The 22,591-nt window shown below is 37.7% G+C and overlaps 3 protein-coding genes across 3 annotated transcripts; all 3 read left to right on the plus strand.

The window, feature by feature from the left end:
- On the plus strand, nt 1-3,480 carry LOC149034239 (uncharacterized). The gene has a single exon (XM_089194570.1). The coding sequence runs from the start codon at nt 1,631-1,633 to the stop codon at nt 2,906-2,908; it is 1,278 nt and encodes a 425-aa protein (XP_089050696.1). The 5' UTR covers nt 1-1,630; the 3' UTR covers nt 2,909-3,480.
- Nucleotides 3,481-9,428: 5,948 nt separating this feature from the next.
- LOC149034240 (uncharacterized) lies at nt 9,429-13,565 on the plus strand. The gene has a single exon (XM_089194575.1). The coding sequence runs from the start codon at nt 11,714-11,716 to the stop codon at nt 12,989-12,991; it is 1,278 nt and encodes a 425-aa protein (XP_089050701.1). The 5' UTR covers nt 9,429-11,713; the 3' UTR covers nt 12,992-13,565.
- A 3,840-nt stretch (nt 13,566-17,405) lies between these two features.
- LOC113681217 (protein-L-isoaspartate(D-aspartate) O-methyltransferase) lies at nt 17,406-18,778 on the plus strand. The gene is made up of 3 exons (XM_089194580.1): nt 17,406-17,632; nt 18,253-18,338; nt 18,605-18,778. The coding sequence occupies exons 1-3, from the start codon at nt 17,516-17,518 to the stop codon at nt 18,609-18,611; spliced, it is 210 nt and encodes a 69-aa protein (XP_089050706.1). The 5' UTR covers nt 17,406-17,515; the 3' UTR covers nt 18,612-18,778.
- Nucleotides 18,779-22,591: the final 3,813 nt, after the last annotated feature.

Genomic DNA, 22,591 nt, shown 5'->3' on the forward strand with positions numbered 1-22,591 from the left:
TTTTTTCTTGTTGTTTTAATTTTCTTTCGTTGTTTTTGGCTATTTTGGTTTTATTGCTTGTCTTCTTTTATTGTTGTTCTTTTTATCCTGAATAAGCGTCGCTTTCTTTTGACTGAGTGAAATTCTCATTTAAGGGCAGTGTATCCGATGCCCTAAGCGGTGTAGAAAGGTTTTCATTTGCTCAAGATCCAAATGTTAATCTCCTTCTAAGTTTTCAAGCACTACAACATTTATATCCGCTTATGTTGCTTAGAAAGCTATTGAATCACACGTTGCGCTATCTCCCGAAGTTTTAGGTATTGTTAATACAAGGCAAGACCATCAAGATGGATGAAGAGTCCTTGAAAATGTTGATTAAGTACATGAATGTCTCTTAAGTCCCTGCTTGAGTAGAAGAAATCCTTCACTTAAAATTCATCAGCCCATTTATTTTGCTTTTTTTTTTCTGTCCTTGAAAATGTTTTTAAAACATAGCTTGACAAGGGCAAGGATGAAAACAAAGAAGGTATACTTTTCACGCGACGAGCCTCTTATGCAGGCGGTGATCATCTTCCACCTGTAATCCTTTCAGCTCACGCAATTTTCTCTGTATCCTGATGTAACTTGATAGAAAAATAATTTACATGCCGTGTCCACTTCAGTTTTCTTGAAAAGCAAAAAAACTTCCTAGCTCTGTATGGGCCTCTTTCGTGTCCACGAAAATGCAAACCAACTGAAGGATAAAAAGAGTTTTATTCTAGTGTAAAGCCCAGATCAGTCTAAGTTATATTTTTGGTACCCAGTTTCGATGAATGAATAAAAATGTTTAGTATCAAAGAACATAACGTTTCCCGTTAGATTAGAGTATACACAAAAGAACCGCAACAGATGGTTTCCTATTCAAGAATTGGTTAACCTATTTCCTTCGATAATTCCTCATTTTAAATGCCATCGAGGTAGAATTTCAGATTCTTTACATACTTAAACTTTAAAACTGTCACTATGGGTGTGTGTTAAAAACTTTAAGCTCATGCCGGTCGATTTTGCTTTCGTAATCCCACAAACTTTAAGTAAGGAATCGAGATCAACCCACACCAAGTGAATGAGAAATAAAGAAACAGAAAAGAAACAGAAATTGTTAGCGATCACAGAGATATCAGTCTCGAGCTGATTTTGCTGTCTTGCTCATGAAAACGTTTTCGAACTTGGGGAAATGGCAGAGAAAACTTTGCCGGAGATTGATCAAAAGCCATAATGATTAATGGGCGCTAAATCTTTGTTGACATGAAAAGATTAATCTACAAAAAATTAGGGCTAAACTGATTAAAGTTGCGTTGCATTTTTCTCGACAAAAAGATTTTTTACAGACGTTTGGTGGGGTTCTATCTCACTTTAAGGCAAACCTAATTGAAACAAATTGTAACCAATAAAGATTTGCGCAAATCTATAAAGCTCAGTAATCAAATCCACTATTTTCGGTAAATCTCGTTTAGCTAATCGTATCATTTGTACAGTCCAGACAAGGTCATTGCCATTGACTGGTTAACGAAACCTTAAGCTTGGATAAACATTTTATCACGATTTTGACAAGAATTACGTAAATAAAGGGCTTGAGTCAGATATCGACAACACTCTCGCCATAACCATTGCAATGGCTGAAATTCAGTGCGTCGTTTTCACGACCTTGCTGCTTTTGAGTGCACTCACCTGCGTTTCTGGTAAAATAGGAAAATGTGAGAAGATCAAAATACCATTGTGCCAAGGCATTGGCTACAACTTCACTTCCATGCCAAACATGTTCAACCACGACACGCAGGAAGAGGCAGCGCTTGAAGTTCATCAATTTTGGCCGCTAGTAGAGATCAAGTGTTCGGCGGACCTGAAGCTTTTCCTCTGTTCCATGTTTGCTCCAAACTGCCAGCCAAACGTCAAAAAAAGAGTTCCACCATGTCGTTCGATTTGTGAAAGGGCAAGAGATGGTTGTGCGCGTTTACTGCGTCAGTATGGCTTTTCTTGGCCCAAACGCATGAGATGCAAAACGTTTCCTGAACACGGTGGCGATGAGCCGTGCATGGAAGGAAATGGAATTGTAGCGAACGGAACGTCAACGACACCTCATCCTTTAGAGCCTGTTCCTCTAAAGAAAACAACCCCATTTAAGAAATGTGAGAAGATCAAAGTACCTTTGTGTCAGGGCATCGGCTACAACTTCACCTACATGCCAAACATGTTCAATCACGACACACAGGAAGAAGCGGCGCTTGAAGTTCACCAATTCTGGCCGCTAGTCGAGATCAAGTGTTCGGCTGACCTGAAGCTCTTTCTGTGCTCCATTTATGCTCCTATATGTCAGCCGAACTTTAGGAAAGAAATTCCCCCATGTCGATCACTTTGCCAGAAAGCAAGGGAAGGTTGTGCCCCTCTTATGCGCCAGTACGGCTTTTCGTGGCCCAAGCGAATGAGATGCGAAAATTTTCCGAAACTCGGCCAAAAGATATGCATAGGAACAAACGGAAATTCAGCTAAAGGATCCGTAACGACATCTTTACCTTCAGTCACTGTAAAGAAATGTAGAAGGATAAAAATACCTTTCTGCCAAGGTATTGGCTACAACCGTACCTCACTACCAAAGATCAAGGAGGAAGATGCCGTCTATTTCCAACAGCTCAGGCCACTATTTGGATGCAAGTGTTCTCCAAATCTGAAGCTCTTTCTCTGCTCTATGTACGCTCCTGAATGCCGACCGAATGTCACAGACCCACTTCCTCCTTGTCGCTCGACTTGCAAACAAGCCAAGAGAGGTTGTGCTCCTTTCATGCGCTTGCATCACGTTCGTTGGCCCAAGAGAATGAGATGCAAAAATTTTCCAAAAGCTGGAGGGAAGAAGTCGTGCATAGACCCGAACGGGATTGTACATAAGGGTGCATAAACAATACCTCCGCGACAACATCTGCAGCCACTACCAAACACGGCGGAGAACCAAAAAGACTGACTTTTAAACCGCAAAATTTGGGTGCCATTTTCTAATATTGGCCGTCATTTATATCATCAGTCATATCTCGTCATATATTGGGTTCGATTTGTTATTTGAAAAAACAAGCCATACAGTAATGATGACGTGGATTACCGAAAGCTGGCGATTTCGAATCTTAAATTTCATAAGCAGTTTTAAGACTTATTTGAACTTTAAAATTGATCTCTCAAGTTCACTTCAACTCTTCTTCTATTTCCGAGAAAGATGTGCGCTCTTTCAGTCTAGCGGAGAAAAGTAAATAAATATTAATTTGTTATTGAGGTCAAAGTAATAGTTAATTTTCAAATGTGATGGGCAGGTAGCCTTGTAAAGATCCTTTCCAAGTCAAGTTTAAATTACTCTATAAAAAACAAAAATATCAGTAATCTTTGAAATAAAAGTTATATTCAATGTTTTTCTTGGTCGACCAGTGCACAAAAATCTAAGTTGTGTGAAATAAATAAATAAAGTCTTCTCTTGCTGTATCACACCCTTCCTCTCGCATTTTTTGAATTCTTAACAGAAGTGTTTTTTGTTGCCATAGCAGTTGATAACAGGTGCTTTTGTTGATTCACAACAATCACTCTTGTCTAAGGCGGTTTAGCACTAATCTTCATGTGTTCGTAAACCCTTCGGTAGACATCATATCCTTGACCCAATGCGGTGGCCCATTTGAACATATCGTGCACAAGGTATGGCTTGAGCCAAGGTGCCAACTGAAAGTCGTTGTTTGCTATCTCGTGTTGATTAATTCAGCTCTGCTAAGTCTTCTCGCAATCAAAGAATATTCATTGTTCTCTTAAAAATAGCGTCATAATGTCAACGAAACGTCAACTTTTTGGTAAACTTTCTTCTTTTGTATCTCCAAATTTAAGTTTGTATTCTGGCATTTTCGCCGTTCCCCTGTTAAATAAGGCTATTGTGTTTGCGCTTGAGTTGACCCTTAAATTCCAATGATCTAATTCTCCCTGACTGCTACGCATTTCCTTGCAGAATAGTCATGAGAATCTGGTGTTAAATCAGGATAACAATTTCTACCTGATAAGTTTGAGTATTCTCATTACCTGTTTGTTAAATAATGTATGAGTGTTATAGTGAGAAGTTACATGTTAATCCGGCATTACTGGGAGTTAAAGTGTGAATCTGAATGAGTGAAGCAAAATGGCCTGGTTACTAACTTGATCTACACGTTAAGAAGTATTTTCACATCTTCTTAGCTGCTTCTAATTAAATCCGTGTAATGATACAGGACTCTTCCAAACACACCTTCCGTGAACTGGGTACATCTTGTGCAAATGCTTGTCCAAGTAAACAAATAAACGCCTGAGTTGAATTTAATTCCCCTAATTTCTATTTTCATCACTATTAATATTATTATCGAACACTATCTCTGATTTCAATGTAATTTACTTTTCTTTCTTTTTACTTTGGCTTTGAAGACCGGGAAGAAAATATTTTTGTAGCAATATATCCGTTTGGAATAAAACCAATAAAAATAAGAGCTCGTGTTTATTCCAAACATTGACAGAGAAGAGTTATCAGGAGGTTAAAAAAAAGAACAAAAGTTATGTTCATTCAGAAATAGTGTTTGATCTGCGACACCCTGAAGGACTGGACATTATTTCAGCTAAAGTTAGCGAGCCTCTTTTCTTGCCTTTATATGATATTTAAAACACAATCTTTTAGATCCAGAGTTGGGTGACAAAGTTCAAACCGCATCATTTTTGCAGTGCCTTGCCTCTCATAAAATAACTAATGGAGTTCTCTTATTTTCTCCGTTGAAAGTTTAATCTAAAAAGAGCGGAGTGAAGTTATTGAAATAACCTCTTCTTTGTGTCTTCGTTGTCGTAATTAAGAATTTACGAAAAAGAAATAGTCCTTCCTCTGCAGTTGTTTTTTATTTGTTTGTTAGGCTTATTGTTTTGTTGTTGTTGTGGTTGTTTGAGGAATGAGATGGTTAATTCCATTTCTTCGATGTTAACCTGACTAAGAAAGCTAGGAACCATCTGGTTAAAGGTTGAGGACTGAATCAGAACACAAACGTTACAAATTAATTATTCTGTCTTGCGTGTGATTTACAAGCATTACCACATGCACTTGGCACCCGCATTTGCGTGTTTTAGCATGTAATTTGAGGCCTTTTTAACGCGCAAAGCTCAATTTGCTGAGATGACACTGACAAGATTTACCTGCCAAGTGCACATCTGCTAACGGATATTCTACAGTGATGTCATTCCATGTGGCGGCTTGTAGGAGCACACGACACGCATTTTTTTCATTTTTTTTCTCAGTTTGATATTTTTAAAGTTCTGTTTTAACCTTCAAACCGGGCTGGATCTCTTTCAAATCTTTTCTTCCCTCTAAGAAGAGCTCTTTTATCATCAAAGTTGTCGCGAAGACTGGGAACTAGTAAAACTCGTTTGGCTGTCATTTCGTCATTTCGTCTGGAGTTGGCTATTTTGCGATAAGTCTAGCAACCCCGTGGCAAAGACACAATTATGTGGGTTCTAGAGCGTGTCACAACTTACAATAACATAAAATCACACTATAAAATCCTTTGATGTACTAGCAGCTCAGAGGCTGAAGAGACGTTTTCCATGGATGGTAACGCTTATTTAGAACTGACTTCAGTTAGTAATTTTATAAGTCCGCGAGAGGTCAACATTGGAATCCACATAACTTGCCTTAATCTGCTGTTCAGTTCACTATTTGTGTTTTGAGAATCCATTGTATTGGCCATTATATGACGGCTAACTATTAATTTCTTTCTGTTAAAGTTAGAAGAAAAATTTAACGGTTAACCTTTTTAAACAGTAACGGATAAAATTCGACAATTTTTACACCTAATTTGCTAAATTATTTTGCCGTCTTAGGCAAAATAACTGTTAGTCCCATTTTTTTCAAATTTAAAACAGCTTTCGTTTGCGCGCGCCGATCTTCACGTGCGCTTAAAATAATGCAGAAGTTCGGGACACGAATTTATCCTGAGTTCAATAAAATCCGTCTCGAATTCGTGTTAGGAACGACTATACAACGGGCAAAAAATGTTCTACGTCTAAATCAACATGTCTCTTTCGTCAAATTGGCATGGTGGACACTCGAATAAGTTTCGCTTATGAAAAGATTAACGTTTCACTCGGGTCTCATTTTCTTACTGTTGCCAATAATCTGTTCTTGTACTGTTTGTTTATTATGCAGTTTTCCAGCCTATCCATAACCTTGTTTAACTTCCTTATCTCGAAGCGTCATTTTTAAAATTTCCATTTCAAAGATTTGTCATTTCAATTCTCTTTCACCTACTGGTCAAAGAAGCTTTCTCATTTATTAATTTTGGCCATTTTACAGCTAACAATTGATTTCTTTGCGTTAAAGTTAGCAGAAGAAAATTTCTCGGTTAACTATTTTCACTGCGAACGGATACAATTTAACAATTTTTTAGCCTAACGGCTTAATTTTTTTTCTGTTTTACGGCTAATGGTTAACCCCGTTGAGATCCTCTAGTGCTGAGGTTGAAAAACTTTCCTGTGGCGAAAAGGTTACGACATTAGAAAAAGAAAGAAGCAGAAAGATATCACGCTCGTTAACTTGAATATAACCCTTAAGTTAATGCCAATAATTACAAAATAACCAGGGAAGCAGAATAAGTTTTGTAGAGTTTTAAATATCCCCATCCAAAGCTATCATAGAGCTTAGATTTACTGGCCTGAGTGCAGCCGTCTCTTCCACCGACACATCGGGTAGCGGGAGCAGAGCACAGGCCTAACCTCTCTTAATCAAAACCTCAAACTAAATAACTTGAAATAAGCTATCAACAGCCTGAATTTGAACATTTGAAAGACTGTTAAATTGGACTATCAACTGTAATGTTCTATTAACTGATAGTTTTTTTCTTCCATAAATGCTCTTACAGTTTGATTTATCACTGGCATAATAGTAGGAAGTTCAGTTTTGTCTGTAATGATTCAATATCATTCCAAAATGATCAGCAATCATCATGGCTTTGTTTCAAATTTTGCTTCCTTTGATTTCTGAGTGATCAATAATAACATATATGTAAGAACAATGATCAGAAATTTATGCAGTTTTGTGAAAAAGGTGTATAGATAGTCATGACCAACAAATGAGATAGCTACTTCTTGGGTATCTAGTGTTTCTAAATCAACTGATAGTTACCAGCCAGACAAAATCTGGAGCTAGATTCGGTTACCGATATTTCTACTTACTGCAAGTTACATGTAATGTTGTTACAGCATGTGTATGCAGTACAACAACTTGAGGGTTATCTCAAAGAGGGTGTATGAATGCATTCATATCATACAGGAAACAGAAAAAAAGTTCATATTCACGACAGCTGTTCTGCTTCTTCGCATAATGATGAAATTAACAAATAGATTCCATGTTGCTATGCGTATGCGCAGTAATAAATAACAAACGATGTCAAAATGTGGTTAGACCAATTATTATTTATTATTAAAGAAGGAAAATCTTGTTGATGGTGACGTGATCTATGCGTCCGTCCTCCTAGAGATCATAAGAAAGAACCAAGCGAAATTGTTCGGCGAACCTGAAGCTCTTTCTCTGTTTTCATGTATTCCCCTACCTGCCAGCCAAACGTCTAAAAAGAAGTTCCACTACGTTGGTCGATTTTTGAACGGGCAAGAGATGGTTGTGCGCCTCTTATGCGTCAGCATGGCTTTTCGTGGCCCAAACGCATGAGATGCAAATCGTTTCCTGAACTCGTCGGTGATAAACCGTGCATGAAAGGAAACGGAATTGTAGCGAATGGAACCTCAATGACACCTCATTCCTCAGTGCCTGTTCATCCAACGGAAATAACCCCAGTTAGGAAATGTGAGAGGATGACGGGTGGCTGTTCTTTCAACGAATAAAACCGCAGAAAAGAAATGTGAAAGGATGAAAATGCCTTTGTGTGAAGATGTTGGCTACAACTTCACTTACATGTCAAACATGACGTAAAAAGAGGCAGCGCTTGAAGCTTATCAATTCCTTCCGCCCATTAGCAACCAGTGCTCCCGAGGCTCTTTCTCTGCTCCATTTGTGCTCCTACCTGTCAACCAAATGTCACGGACCAAATTTCTCCTTGCCACTCCCTTTTTACTCAAGGGAAAAGGGGCTGTGCCCCTGTTATGTGCCAGTATGGCTTTCGATGGCCCAAAACGATGAGATGCAGACATTTTCTCAAAGCTAACGGCAACAGACTACGCGTAGATCGGAATGCAATGGTACGTAATAGTGCATTGACAATAACTCGACAGCAAGAAATTCCCAAACACACCAGCCTCGTGGAAAAATTGTGAAGAATGGTATTTCATCTTGATTGCTATCACTTCCAGTTTTGGAGGTTGAGTTACAGTCAAAAGTCATTTTCCAATGTGGCTATGTGCGGTCATACCTATAATAGCGCATGTTTCTTTTTGAAATATTTTTGATTGGCATCTTTGGGAAACTAGTCAGCATAATGAATAGTATAATTTTATGAAGTAGAGTCATATATTGCGAAAATTTCTTCGTGAGCAGTCGTAAGTATTCGTCGGTAGTCGAAGTATTGTAAACGTATTGAAAGCAAAAGATTTAATTGTAAGTAATAGTAGTTATAGGCTGTCCACCTGATTGTATTTGCAACATACAGTGAGTAGTTGTATTATTCTTGTGTTTTCTAAGTAAAAAATGTAATAATTAAAGAGATTTCATGTTTCCAAGGGTCTGTCTAATAATAAGTCACAGATGACGTCAAAATGGGGTGAGAACAAGACAGTGGCAAAAGAGGCACAGCTGAGTGCGTCGCTTCTACAGACCAAACGCATATAGAACACAAAGAGATATCTTCGTCAAACACAACATTGCCGATCAGATTAAAAAAAAAATCACGTTTTACTGAAATAAGAGTGAAAAAAAGACTAATAGTATTTAGTGTCAAATTAGAATTTAGCCATGTCAGCATACTGACATCCGAAGTATAACTTTGTTTGACTTACGGGTGAATGGTAAATCGACTATTGCAGATAAACTGACAGTAAACTAACTCCTTTGAAAAAGACGTACCACCCGGTTTTTTCAAACAAACCAAAACTAATTAAAAGCTGAAGTCAATGTGTTTATTTTCCTTGTCTTCCGCTGCAATTCCAATATTCAAATGGTCCTTTACTCAATAATTTAGGCAAGAAATTTTCGAAAGAGGAGCATCCGGGAAGTTTGTTATTATTTCACAAAATATGTAGAAAGAGGGTAGGATTTAGAGCGTATTTGTTTTGAATTGGCTTCAATCTTTCATTTAAGTGCTATCAAATTAATAGAATGAGAAATGGATTAAATTTTGAGCTCGGTAATGAATTAGAGAAATATATTTTTGGTCACGTCACAAGCATGAGACACAGGAAAATTTACGATTCCCTCTCGAGGAATGGAATATCAGACTTCCTTGCTCTAGCACTAAGCCACTAGCTCACCATAACGAGTCTCGAAGGATTCACATTGAGGTACGCAATAAGGATCCGCAAATTCATTTTAAACAACTGCAGAAAGTACACGAGAGAGCGTGACCACAGATTTTACTTGTAAATTTGATATACATGTGAAATACACGAGAAAAGCGTTTGAGAAGCATGTCAAAAGTATGGTCCAATGCACACAGTGTTTCCTCTATATTTTGTTTAGTTCTTAAGCCTGCGTGCGAAAAACGTGTTCTAACACTTCAGAGCCTTGCACGTTTTAGAAGCTTGACGATGATTTGTGATTGAGCCTGAACAAGCTGGAATTTTAACCTTGGACCTTTGATCACCCGCGTAAATATGATTTCCTTTTTAAGAAAAAATAAAACCCAAACCGCCTTTGATTAAGGTCGCATCGGAAACACCAAAAATTTGATAAACGCTACGGTGTCACAGCGAATTAATACGGCATCTGCATGAAACAACCTATCTGTTTCACTCTCAGAAATGAATTACAAAAATTCTTTTTAACAAAAACTGGAATACTTACCAAAAATCACGTAGAAAAGATATGCTTATAACGTACTTTAACTTTACTTTAATCTTTAATTGCAATTAAATTGAATCTTAAGGTTATGTCTCTGAGAGGTATAATTACCGTATTAACTCCAATAAACGTTCCGGCATTTGATGTTGTCTTGGCTTTTTTTTTTTTGCGTTTCCGATGCGGTGTTTAATCAATGGCAGCGTTTATGCCAAGATCTTATTTGTTAAGTCTCTGACATCAATTACAGAGGATCATCTACAAATATATTTCAGAACCGCAGCATGTTTAAAGCTCCAGTAGCTCCCATTTTGGAGATTGATTTGAAGGGAGTTGAAGTTAAATGCATTGTAATGAGCCCGTAATTTTTTGTTGCTGTCGTTTTAATTTTTTTAGTCTTTGTTTTTGCCTATTTTGGTTTTATTGTTTGTCTTCTTTTATTGTTGTTCTTTTTATCCTGAATAAACGTCGCTTTCTTTCGACTGAGTGAAATTCTCATTTGAGGGCGGTGTATCCCTAAGTGGTGTAGAAAGGTTTTCATTTGCTCAAGATCCAAATGTTAATCTCCTTCTAAATTTTCAAGTACTACAACATTTATATCCGCTTATGTTGCTTAGAAAGCTATTGAATCAGACGTAGCGCTATCTCCCGAAGTTTTAGGTATTGTCAATACAAGGCAAGACCATCAAGATGGATGAAGAGTCCTTGAAAATGTTGATTAAGTACATGAATGTCTCTTAAGTCCCTGCTTGAGTAGAAGAAATCCTTCACTCAAAATTCATCAGCCCACTTATTTTGCTTTTTTTTCTGTCCTTGAAAATGTTTTTAAAACATAGCTTGACAAGGGCAAGGATGAAAACAAAGGTATACTTTTCAGGCGACGAGCCTCTTATGCAGGTGATGATCATCTTCCACCTGTAATCCTTTCAGCTCACGCAATTTTCTCTGTATCCTGGTGTAACTTGATAATAAAATAATTTACATGCCGTGTCCACTTCAGTTTTCTTGAAAAGCAAAAAACTTCCTAGCTCTGTATGGGCCTCTTTCGTTCCACGAAAATGTAAAAAAAAAACCGGAGGGTAAAAAGAGTCATTCTCTACTGTAAAGCCCACATCAGTCTAAGTTATATTTTTAGTACCCACTTTCGATGAATGAATAAAAATGTTAAGTATCAAAGAACATAACGTTTCCCGTTAGATTAGAGTATACACAAAAGAACCGGAACAAATGATTTTCTATACAAGAATTGGCTAACCAATTTCCTTCGCTTTTTCCTCCTTTTAAATGCCATCGGGGTAGAACTTCAGATTCTTTAAATGCTTAAACTTTTAAAACTGTCACTATGGGTGTGTGCTAAAAATTTTAAGCTCATGCCGGTCGATTTTGCTTTCATAATTCCACAAACTTTAGGTGCATTTTTCTCGACAAAAAGGGTTTTTTACAGACGTTTAGTGGGGTTCTATCTCACTTTAAGGCAAAACTAATCGAAACAAATCGTAGCCAATAAAGATTTGCGGAAAGCTATAAAGCTCAGTAATCAAATTCACTATTTTCGGTAAATCTCGTTTAGCTAATCGTATCAGTTGTACAGTCCAGACAAGGTCATTGCCATTGACTGGTTAGCGAAACCTTAAGCTAGGATAAACATTTCATCAACATTTTGACAAGAATTACGTACTTAAAGGGCTTGAGTCAGATATCGACAACACTCTCACAAGAACCATTGCAATGGCTGAAATTCAGTGCGTCGTTTTCACGACCTTGCTGCTTTTGAGTGCGCTCACCTGCGTTTCTGGTAAAATAGGAAAATGTGAGAAGATCAAAATACCATTGTGCCAAGGCATTGGCTACAACTTCACTTCCATACCAAACATGTTCAACCACGACACGCAGGAAGAGGCAGCGCTTGGAGTTCATCAATTTTGGCCGCTACTAGAGATCAAGTGTTCGGCGGACCTGAAGCTTTTCCTCTGTTCCATGTTTGCTCCAAACTGCCAGCCAAACGTCAAAAAAAGAGTTCCACCATGTCGTTCGATTTGTGAAAGGGCAAGAGATGGTTGTGCGCGTTTACTGCGTCAGTATGGCTTTTCTTGGCCCAAACGCATGAGATGCAAAACGTTTCCTGAACACGGTGGCGATGAGCCGTGCATGGAAGGAAACGGAATTGTAGCGAACGGAACGTCAACGACAGCTCATCCATTAGAGCCTGTTCTTCCGAAGAAAACAACCCCATTTAAGAAATGTGAGAAGATCAAAGTACCTTTGTGTCAGGGTATCGGCTACAACTTCACCTACATGCCAAACATGTTCAACCACGACACACAGGAAGAGGCGGCGCTTGAAGTTCACCAATTCTGGCCGCTAGTTGAGATCAAGTGTTCGGCGGACTTGAAGCTCTTTCTGTGCTCCATTTATACTCCTATATGTCAGCCGAACTATAGGAAAGAAATTCCCCCATGTCGGTCACTTTGCCAACAAGCAAGGGAAGGTTGTGCGCCTCTTATGCGCCAGTACGGCTTTTCGTGGCCCAAGCGAATGAGATGCGAAAATTTTCCGAAACTCGGCCAAAAGATATGCATAGGACCAAACAGAAATTCAGCTAAAGGATCCCTAACGACACCTTTACCCTCAGTCGCTGTAAAGAAATGTAAAAGGATAAAAATACCTTTCTGCCAGGGTATTGGCTACAACCGTACCTCACTACCAAACATCAAAGAGGAAGAAGCCGTCTATTTCCAACAGCTCAGGCCACTATTTGGAGGCAAGTGTTCTCCGAATCTGAAGCTCTTTCTTTGCTCTATGTACGCTCCTGAATGCCGACCGAATGACACAGACCCACTTCCTCCTTGTCGCTCGACTTGCAAACAAGCGAAGAGAGGTTGTGCTCCTTTCATGCGCCTACATCACGTTCGCTGGCCAAAGAGAATGAGATGCAAAAATTTTCCAAAAGCTGGCGGCAAGAAGTCGTGCATAGATCCGAACGGGATTGTACATAAGGGTGCATAAACAATACCTTCACGACAACATCTGCAGCTACTACCAAACACAGCAGAGAACCAAAAAGACTGACTTTAAACCGCAACATTTGTGCGCCATTTTCTAATAATAGCCGTCATTTATATCAGTCATATCTCGTTTTGCGTTAAATTTGTTATTTGGAAAAACAAGCCATACGGTAATGATGAACTGGATTAGCGAAAGCTGGCGATTTCGAATCTTAAATTTCATAAGCAGTTTAAAGCCTTGTTTGAACTTTAAAATTGATCTTTCAAGTTCACTTCAACTCTTCTTCTATTTCCGAGAAAGATGTGCGCTCTTTCAGTCTAGCGGAGTAAAGTAAATAAATATTAATTTGTTATTGAAGTCATAGTAAAAGTTATACGAAATATAATTTTCAAATGTGATGGGCAGGTAGCCTTGAAAAGATCCTTTCCAAGTCAAGTTTAAATTACTCTATAAAAAACAAAAATATCAGTAATCTTTGAAATAAAAGTTATATTCAATGTTTTTCTTGGTCGACCAGTGCACAAAAATCTAAGTTGTGTGAAATATATAAATAAAGTCTTCTCTTGCTGTATCACACCCTTCCTCTCGCATTTTTTGAATTCTTAACAGAAGTGTTTTTTGTTGCCATAGCAGTTGATAACAGGTGCTTTTGTTGATTCACAACAATCACTCTTGTCTAAGGCGGTTTAGCACTAATCTTCATGTGTTCGTAAATCCTTCGGTAGACATCATATCCTTGACCCAATGCGGTGGCCCATTTGAACATATCGTGCACAAGGTATGGCCTGAGCCAATGTGCCAACTGAAAGTCGTTGTTTGCTACCTCGTGTTGATTAATTCAGCTCTGCTAAGTCTTCTCGCAATCAAAGAATATTCATTGTTCTCTTGAAAATAGCGTCATAATGTCAAAGAAACGTCAACTTTTGGGTAAACCTTCTTGTTCTGTATTTCCAAATTTAAGTTTGTATTGTGGCGTTTACGCCGTTCCCCTGTTAAATAAGGCTATTGTGTTTGCGCTTGAGTTGACCCTTAAACTACAAAGATCTGATTAATTCTCTCTGGCTGCTACGCATTTCCTTGCAGAATAGTCACGAGAATCTGGTCTTAAATCAAGACAACAATTTCTACCTGATAAGTTTGAGTATTCTCATTACCTGTTTATTAAATAATGCATGAGTGTTATAGTGAGAAGTTACATGTTAATCCGGCATTACTGGGAGTTAAAGTGTGAAGCTGAATGAGTGAAGCAAAATGGCCTGGTTACTAACTTGATCTACATGTTAAGAAGTATTTTTCACATCTTCTTGAGTGAAGCAAAATGGCCTGGTTACTAACTTGATCTACATGTTAAGAAGTATTTTTCACATCTTCTTGAGTGAAGCAAAATGGCCTGATTACTAACTTGATCTATATGTTAAGAAGTATTTTTCACATCTTCTTAGCTGCTTCAAATTAAATCGGTGTAATGATACACGACTCTTCCAAACGCACCTTCCGTGAGCTGGGTACATCTTGTGCAAATGCTTGTCCAAGTAAACAAATAAACGCCTGAGTTGAATTTAATTCCTCTAATTTCTACTTTCATCACTATTAATATTATTATCGAACACTATCTCTGATTTAAATGTAATTTACTTTTCTTTCTTTTTACTTTGGCTTTGTAGACCGGGAAGAAAACATTTTTCGTAGCAATATATCCATTTGGAATGAAACCAATAAAAATAAGACCTCGTGTTTATTCCTTTATTACAAAGGAGAGTTATCTCTAAAAAATTTTCCTTCCTTTGCTGGCTCGTTTTCTTCGTTTTTACAGAGTGAACCTACAGTGAAGAATCAAAATCAACGCTAACAAAGTACATCAGAGATAAGACGACACAAACAGACTGTCATATATTATTTTTAAGACAGACCGGGTGTAGTCAACGATATCTGAAGAGTCTGGACTCGGAAAGATGGAAAAATACATGACAGGAGGTTTTGTTCATTCAGAAATAGTGTTTGATCTGCGTCACCCTGAAGGACTGGACATTATTTCAGCTAAAGTTAGCGAGCCTCTTCTCTTTCCTTTATATGATATTTAAGACACAATCTCTTAAATCCAGAGTTGGGTGACAAAGTTCAAACCGCATCATTTTTGCAGTGCCTTGCCTCTCATAAAATAACTAAAGGAGTTCTCTTATTTTCTCCGTTGAAAGTTTAATCTAAAAACAGCGGAGTGAAATTATTGAAATAACCTCTTCTTTGTGTCTTCGTTGTCGCAATTAAGAACTTACGAAAAAGAAATAGTCCCTCCTTTACAGTATTTTTTTATTTGTTTGTTAGGTTGCTTTTTTTGTTGTTGTTGTGGTTGCTTGAAGAATGATATGGTTAATTCCATTTCTTCGATGTTAACCTGACTAAGAAAGCTAGGAACCATCTGGTTAAAGGTTAAGGACTGAATCAGAACACAAACGTTACAAATTAATTATTCTGTCTTGCGTGTGATTTACAAGCATTACCACATGCACTTGGCACCTGCATTTGCGTGTTTTAGCATGTAACTTGAGGCCTTTTTAGCGCGCAAAGCTCAATTTGCTGAGATGAGACTGACAAGATTTACCTGCCAAGTGTACATCTGCTAACGGAAATTCTACAGTGATGTCATTCCATGTGGCGGCTTGTAGGAGCACACGACACGCATTTTTTCCATTGTTTTTCTCAGTTTGATATTTTTCAAAGTTCTATTTTAACCTTCAAGCCGGGCTGGATCTCTTTCAAATCTTTTCTTCCCTCTAAGAAGAGCTCTTTTATCATTGAAGTTGTCGCGAAGACAGGCAACTAGTAAAATTCGTCTGACTGTCATTTCGTCTGGAGTTGGCTATTTTGCGATAAGTCTAACGACTCCGTGGCAAAGACACAATTATGTGGGTTCTAGAGCGTGTCACAACTTACAATAACATAAAATCACACTATAAAATCCCTTGATGTACTAGCAGCTCAGAGGCTAAAGAGACGTTTTCCATGGATGGTAACGTTTATCTAGAACTGACTTCAGCTAGTAATTTTATAAGTCCGCGAGAGGTCAACATTGGAATCCACATAACTTGCCTTAATCTGCTGTTCAGTTCACTATTTGTGTTTGAGAATCCATTGTATTGGCCATTATATGACGGCTAACTATTAATTTCTTTCTGTTAAAGTTAGAAGAAAAATTTAACGGTTAACCTTTTTTAACAGTAACGGATAAAATTCGACAATTTTTACACCTAATTTGCTAAATTATTTTACCGTCTTAAGGCGAAATAACTGTTAGTCCCATTTATTTCAAATTTAAAACAGCTTTGGTTTGCGCGCGCCGATCTTCACGTGCGCTTAAAATAATGCAGAAGTTCGTGACACGAATTTATTCCGAGCTCACTAAAAAAAACTCGAATTCGTGTTAGGAATGACTATACAACGGTCAAAAATGTTCTACGTCTAAATCAACATGTCTCTTTCATCAAATTGGCATGGTCGACACTCGAATAAGTTTCGCTCATGATAAGATTAACGTTTCACTCGAGTCTCATTTTCTTACTGTTGCTAATAATCTGTTCTTGCACTGTTTGTTTATTATGCAGTCTTGTGCAGGCTTTCTCATTTATTAATTTTAGCCATTTTACAACTGACGATTGATTTTTTTCCGTTAAAGTTAGCAGAGGAAAATTTCTCGGTTAACTATTTCCACTACTAACGATAGAACTTCACGATTTTTTAAGTCTAACGGCTTCGTCGTTTTTTCTGTTTTACGGCTAATGGTTAACCCCGTTGAGATCCTCTAGTGCTGAGGTTGAAAAACTTTCCTGTGGCGAAAAGGTTACGACATTAGAAAAAGAAAGAAGCAGAAAGATATCACGCTCGTTAACTTGAATATAACCCTTAGGTTAATGCCAATAATTACCAAATAACCAGGGAACCAAAATAAGTTTTGTAGAGTTTAAATATCCCCATCCAAAGCTACCATAAGAGCTTAGATTCACTGTCCTGAGTGCAGCCGTCTCTTCCACCGACACATCGGGTAGCGGGAGCAGAGCACAGGCCTAACCTCTCTTAATCAAAACCTCAAACTAAATAATTTGAGATAAGCCATCAACAGCCTGAATTTGAACACTTGGAAGACTGTTAAATTGAACTATCAACTGTAATGTTCTATTTACTGATGGGTTTTTTTCTTCCATAAATGCTCTTACAGTTTGATTTATCACTGGCATAGTAGTAGGAAGTTCAGTTTTGTCTGTAATGATACAATATTATTCCAAAATGATCAGCAATCATCATGGCTTTGGTTCAAATTTTGCTTCCTTTGATTTCTGAGTGATCAATAGTAACATATATATATAAGAACAATGATCAGAAACTTATGTAGTTTTGTAAAAAAGGTGTATAGATAGTCATGACCAACAAATGAGATAGCTACTTCTTGGGTATCTAGTGTTTCTAAATCAACTGATAGTTACCAGCCAGACAAAATCTGCAGCTAGATTCAGTTACTGCAAGTTACATGTAATGTTGTTACAGCATGTGTACGCACTACAACAACTTGAGGGTCATCTCAAAGAGGGCGCTTGTGCTTTAGATGTTGGTTCAGGGAGTGGCTATCTCACAGCTGCTATGGCTTATATGGTGAGTACAGTGATTAGTATTAACATGCTCATGTAGAGCAAGAAATTGAGAATTTACTATTGTCCATCATTTTTGTCTATTTGTGAAACATTAACTCCATTATTATCTGTATCACTGTCATTATTGTATCAGTACTCTAGAACTGTGACTGTGGTAGTAAATTGGCAATAAAGACAACAAGACAACTTGGTTTAATCAAGTCAGTTAATAATGCAAATTTTCCTCCATGAAGAGGTTCTAAAGCTGACGTGTCGGTGTTGGCCCTTGGTTAGATCTCATTCTTTCCCATTTTTTAAATAAGTAAATCAACTTTATTTGACAAGAGTGTCACTTAACAGTTATTCAACTGAAAAACTAGTGGTCTGAATCCTTTGAAACTTCAGGTTGGAGAAAGTGGAAAGGTTCATGGAATTGATCATATTGATAAGCTTGTCAAAGATTCTTGGGCTAATATTAAAAGAGGGAAGCCTGAACTTCTTGAAAAGGGCAGAGTCAAAATTGTCTGTAAGTGTTTCATTTTCTTGCATAAGTGTGGCTGTAGAAAAATTTGTCCAAATCAATTGTTGCTGACGGCTGCATGTCACTCCAATTGAAAATTGCATTTGTTCCATTTACTGCAGCTGGTGATGGGCGCAAAGGTTATGAACCTGGGCAGCCCTACGATGCAATCCATGTGGGAGCAGCTGCAGCAGAATTACCGTCTGCTGTGAGTAGAAGATAAACTTAAATCTTAAATTTAACATGAACCCTTCTTTGGAAAATGTGGATATGTGATTTGTATACCACATTTACAGTAGTTTGCTTAACCTTTTAACTCCCTTTGTGACCAAGGCAGAATTTTTCTTGCAATATCAATACAATATCAAGCAGACAACTAATGCGCAGCATTAAATAGCATTCTTTGAAATAGAATAATCTTTTAGTGAATAACATTCATTTATTTTCATATGTATATACATTTTTTACCCCAAGCTTCTAGAGCAGCTTAAACCAGGAGGTCGTCTTATTTTTCCAGTGGGAGCAGAAGCGCGGAATCAGGTTCTTGAACAGCATGATTAACTTGAGGATGGTCAGATTATGAAGAAGAATCTGATGGGTGTCATCTATATCCCACTCTGTGATAAAAAAAACACCAGTGGTCAGGTTGTAAGCTATCTTAAACTTTTATGGCTGTTTCTTAAACTGTTTTGATTTTTGTTCAAAGTGGATTGAATATTTCTTTTTGCATGTATGTGTTCCAATGGACCTACAATCTTATGAAGAATTGAAAGAAATTACTGTTTTCAGTCACTGAGTTGAATGGGAGTCAGCTGGCATAGATTTGGCTGAAAGGGCCTTAGCCTGTGTTGGTTTGTCAATCAAATATGAAAGTGTATACAGGCAACACTGGGTTACATGAGAGCTGTTTATTCCAGCACAGTTTATTATGATGTCTCAATTTGCTCCTCTCTTTTTCTATTTTTAGAGTTCTAAATAAAAGAAATAGGCTACGAGTGGATTTTGAAGAAAGCCAATAGCATATTTCAGGCTTTAATGCTAGTTTTGTCTGTAACTTGTTACTGTTCAAGCATTGTTATCAATGACATAAAATCTTAAACAGAAGCTCTCTTCAGTGAAAAGTTCTGCATACTTTAGTATGAAAGGTGAAAAGGAAGAATGAACAATTTCTTCAGATGGTTTAAGCGGAGGATCTTTTAAATAGAAACAATACTAAAAAGTGTGTTTTTATTACTGAGATATTTGTTATTTGTCTAGTTGTCAAGAGGTAGGTAGACATTATCATTAAAAGTTGAACAACAGCTTACACTGGTGTACACGCGTTTGAGGGATCATTGTTCATACCTTCACCTGTCAACTGAGACTAACTCCCCCCTCTAATGTCCAAAGTTGAACCCCATACAGAGTGCTTATTGTGGTTGCTAGTCATGCGCAAAAGATCGTTCACATTGCAGCCGAAGTCACGAAACCAGAACAAAGGTCTTGCGATCGATCAAACATATCAGATGGAATATCACACCCCTAATGGTTTCAAAAAAAGAACAGCAGACCATAGATATAATGTATGAATGCATTCATATCATACAGGAACTAGAGAAAAAGTTCATATTCAAGACAGCCGTTCTGCTTCTTCGCATGATGATGAAATTAACAAATAGATTCCATGTTGCTGTGCGTCTTCGCAGTAATAAATAACAAACGATGTCAAAATGTGGTTAGACCAATTATTATATATTAAAGAAGGAAAATCTTGTTGATGGTGACGTGATCTATGCGTCTGTCCTCCTATAGATCATGAGAAAGAACCAATCAAAATTGTTCGGCGGACCAGAAGCTCTTCCTCTGTTTTCATGTATGCCCTTTACCTGCCAGCCAAACGTCTAAAAAGAAGCTCCACCACGTTGGCCGATTTGTGAATGGGCAAGAGCTAGGAGATGGTTGTGCATGTGTGCCTCTTATGCGTCAGCATGGCTTTTCGTGGCCCAAACGCATGAGATGCATATCGTTTCCTGAACTCGTCGGTGATAAGCCGTGCATGGAAGGAAACAGAATTGTAGCGAATGGAACCTCAATGACACCTCATTCCTCAGTGCCTGTTCTCCCAACGGAAACAACCCCAGTTAAGAAATGTGAGAGAGTGACGAGTGGCTGTTCTTTTAACGAATAAAACCGCAGAAAAGAAATGTGAAAGGATAAAAGTACCTTTGGTGAAGATGTTGGCTACAACTTCACTTTCATGTCAAACATGACGTAAAAAGAAGCAGCGCTTGAAGCTCATGAATTCCTTCCGTCTATCAGCGACCAGTGCTCCCCAGTCCTGAGGCTCTTTCTCTGCTCCATTTGTGTTCCCACCTGTCAACCAAATGTCACAGACCAAATTTCTCCTTGCCACTCCCTTTTTACTCAAGGGAAAAGGTGTGCACCTGTTATGTGCCAGTATGGCTTTCGATGGCTAGCTAGCGGCAACAGACTACGCGTAATAATTAAATAGATTCCATGTTTCCGAGGTTCTATCTAATAATAAGTCACAGATAACGAAAAATGACAAAATGACAAAATGTGGTGAGAACAAACAGTGGCAAACGAGGCACAGCTAAGCGCGTCGCTCCTACAGATCAAACGCATATGAAATACACAGAGATATCTTCGTCAAACACAACATTGCCGATCAGATTAACAAAAAATCACGTTTTGATAAAATAAGAGTAAAAAAAAGACTAATAGTATTCTGTGTCAAATTTGAATTTAGCTATGTCAGCTTACTGATCGATATCCGAAATAGAACTTGTTTGACTTGCGGGTGAATGGTGAATCGACTATTGCAGATAAACTGACAATAAACTAACTCCTTTGAAAAAGACGTACCACCTAGATTTTTCAAACAAACTAAAACTAATTAAAAGGTGAGGTCAATGTGATTGTTTTCCTTGTCTTCCCCTGCAATTCCGATATTCAAATGGTCCTTTACTCAGTAATTTTTACGCGAGAAATTTTCGAAAGAGGAGAATTTGTTATTATCTCGCTAAATATGTAGAAAAAGGGTAGGATTTAAGGCGTATTTGTTTTCAATTGGCTTCAATCTTTCATTTAAGTGCTATCACATTAATAGAATGAGAAATGGGGTTAAATTTTGAGCTCGGTAATGAATTAGAGAAATATGTTTTTGGTCACATCACGAGCATGGGAAACAGAAGAATTTATGAGTCCCTCTTGAGGAATGGAATCTCAGACTTCCTTGCTCTGGCACTAAGCCACTAGCTCACCATAACGAGTTTCGAAGGATTCCCAGTGAGGTACGCGATAAGGATCCGCAATTCATTCTAAACAACTGCAGAAAGTACACGAGAGAGCGTGACCTCGCCTTTTACTTGTAAATTTGATATACATGTGAAATACACGAGAAAAGCGTTTGAGAAGCATGTCAAAAGTATGTTCCCATGCACACAGTGTTTCCTCGATTTTTTTGTTTAGTTCTTAAGCCTGCATGCGAAAAACGTGTTCTCACACTTCAGAGCCTTGCACGTTTTAGAGGCTTGACAACGATTTGTGATTGAGCCCGAACAAGGCGGAATTTTAAACCTTGGGCCTTTGATCACCCGCGTAAATATGATTTCCTTTTTAAGAAAAAATAAAAACCAAACCGCCCTTGATTAAGGTCGCATCGGAAACACCAAAAATTTGATAAACGCTTCGGTGTCACAGCGAATTAATACGGTATCTGCATGAAACAACCATTCTATCTGTTTCACTCTCAGAAATGAATTACAAAAATTTTTTGAATAAAAAACTGGAATACTCACCAAAAATTACGTAGAAAAGATATGCTTATAACGTACTTTAACTTTACTTTAATCTTTAATTGCAATTAAATTGAATTCAAAGATTATGTCTCTGAGATGTATAATTACCGCATTAACTCCACTAAACGTTGCGGCATTTGATACTGTTTTGATTTTGTTTTTTGCGTTTCCGATGCGGTGTTTAATCAATGGCTGCGTTTATGCCAAGATCTTCTCTGATAAGTCTCTGATATCAATTACAGAGGATCATCTACAAATATATTTCAGAACCGCAGCATGTTTAAAGCTCCAGTAGCTCCCATTTTGAAGATTCGTTTGAAGGGAGTTAAAGTTAAATGCATTGTAATGAGCCCGTAATTTTTTGTTGCTGTCGTTTTAATTTTTTTAATCTTTGTTTTTGCCTATTTTGGTTTTATTGTTTGTCTTCTTTTATTGTTCTTTTAATCCTGAATAAACGTCGCTTTCTTTCGACTGAGTGAAATTCTCATTTGAGGGCGGTGTATCCCTAAGTGGTGTAGAAAGGTTTTCATTTGCTCAAGATCCAAATGTTAATCTCCTTCTAAATTTTCAAGTACTACAACATTTATATCCACTTATGTTGCTTAGAAAGCTATTGAATCAGACGTAGCGCTATCTCCCGAAGTTTTAGGTATTGTTAATA

The sequence above is a fragment of the Pocillopora damicornis genome, chromosome 14, assembly GCF_964200805.1.
Source record: "Pocillopora damicornis chromosome 14, jaPocDami1.2, whole genome shotgun sequence".
Classification (NCBI taxonomy): Eukaryota; Metazoa; Cnidaria; class Anthozoa; order Scleractinia; family Pocilloporidae; genus Pocillopora; species Pocillopora damicornis.

Excerpts from the sequence above, each read along its gene's own strand:
- LOC149034239 (XM_089194570.1), top strand. The coding sequence starts at position 1,631 with ATGGCTGAAATTCAGTGCGTCGTTTTCACGACCTTGCTGCTTTTGAGT.
- LOC149034240 (XM_089194575.1), top strand. The coding sequence starts at position 11,714 with ATGGCTGAAATTCAGTGCGTCGTTTTCACGACCTTGCTGCTTTTGAGT.
- LOC113681217 (XM_089194580.1), top strand. The coding sequence starts at position 17,516 with ATGTTGTTACAGCATGTGTACGCACTACAACAACTTGAGGGTCATCTC. Across the intron at positions 17,633-18,252 it reads CAGCTGCTATGGCTTATATG|CTGGTGATGGGCGCAAAGGT; the intron begins GTGAGTACAGTG and ends CATTTACTGCAG.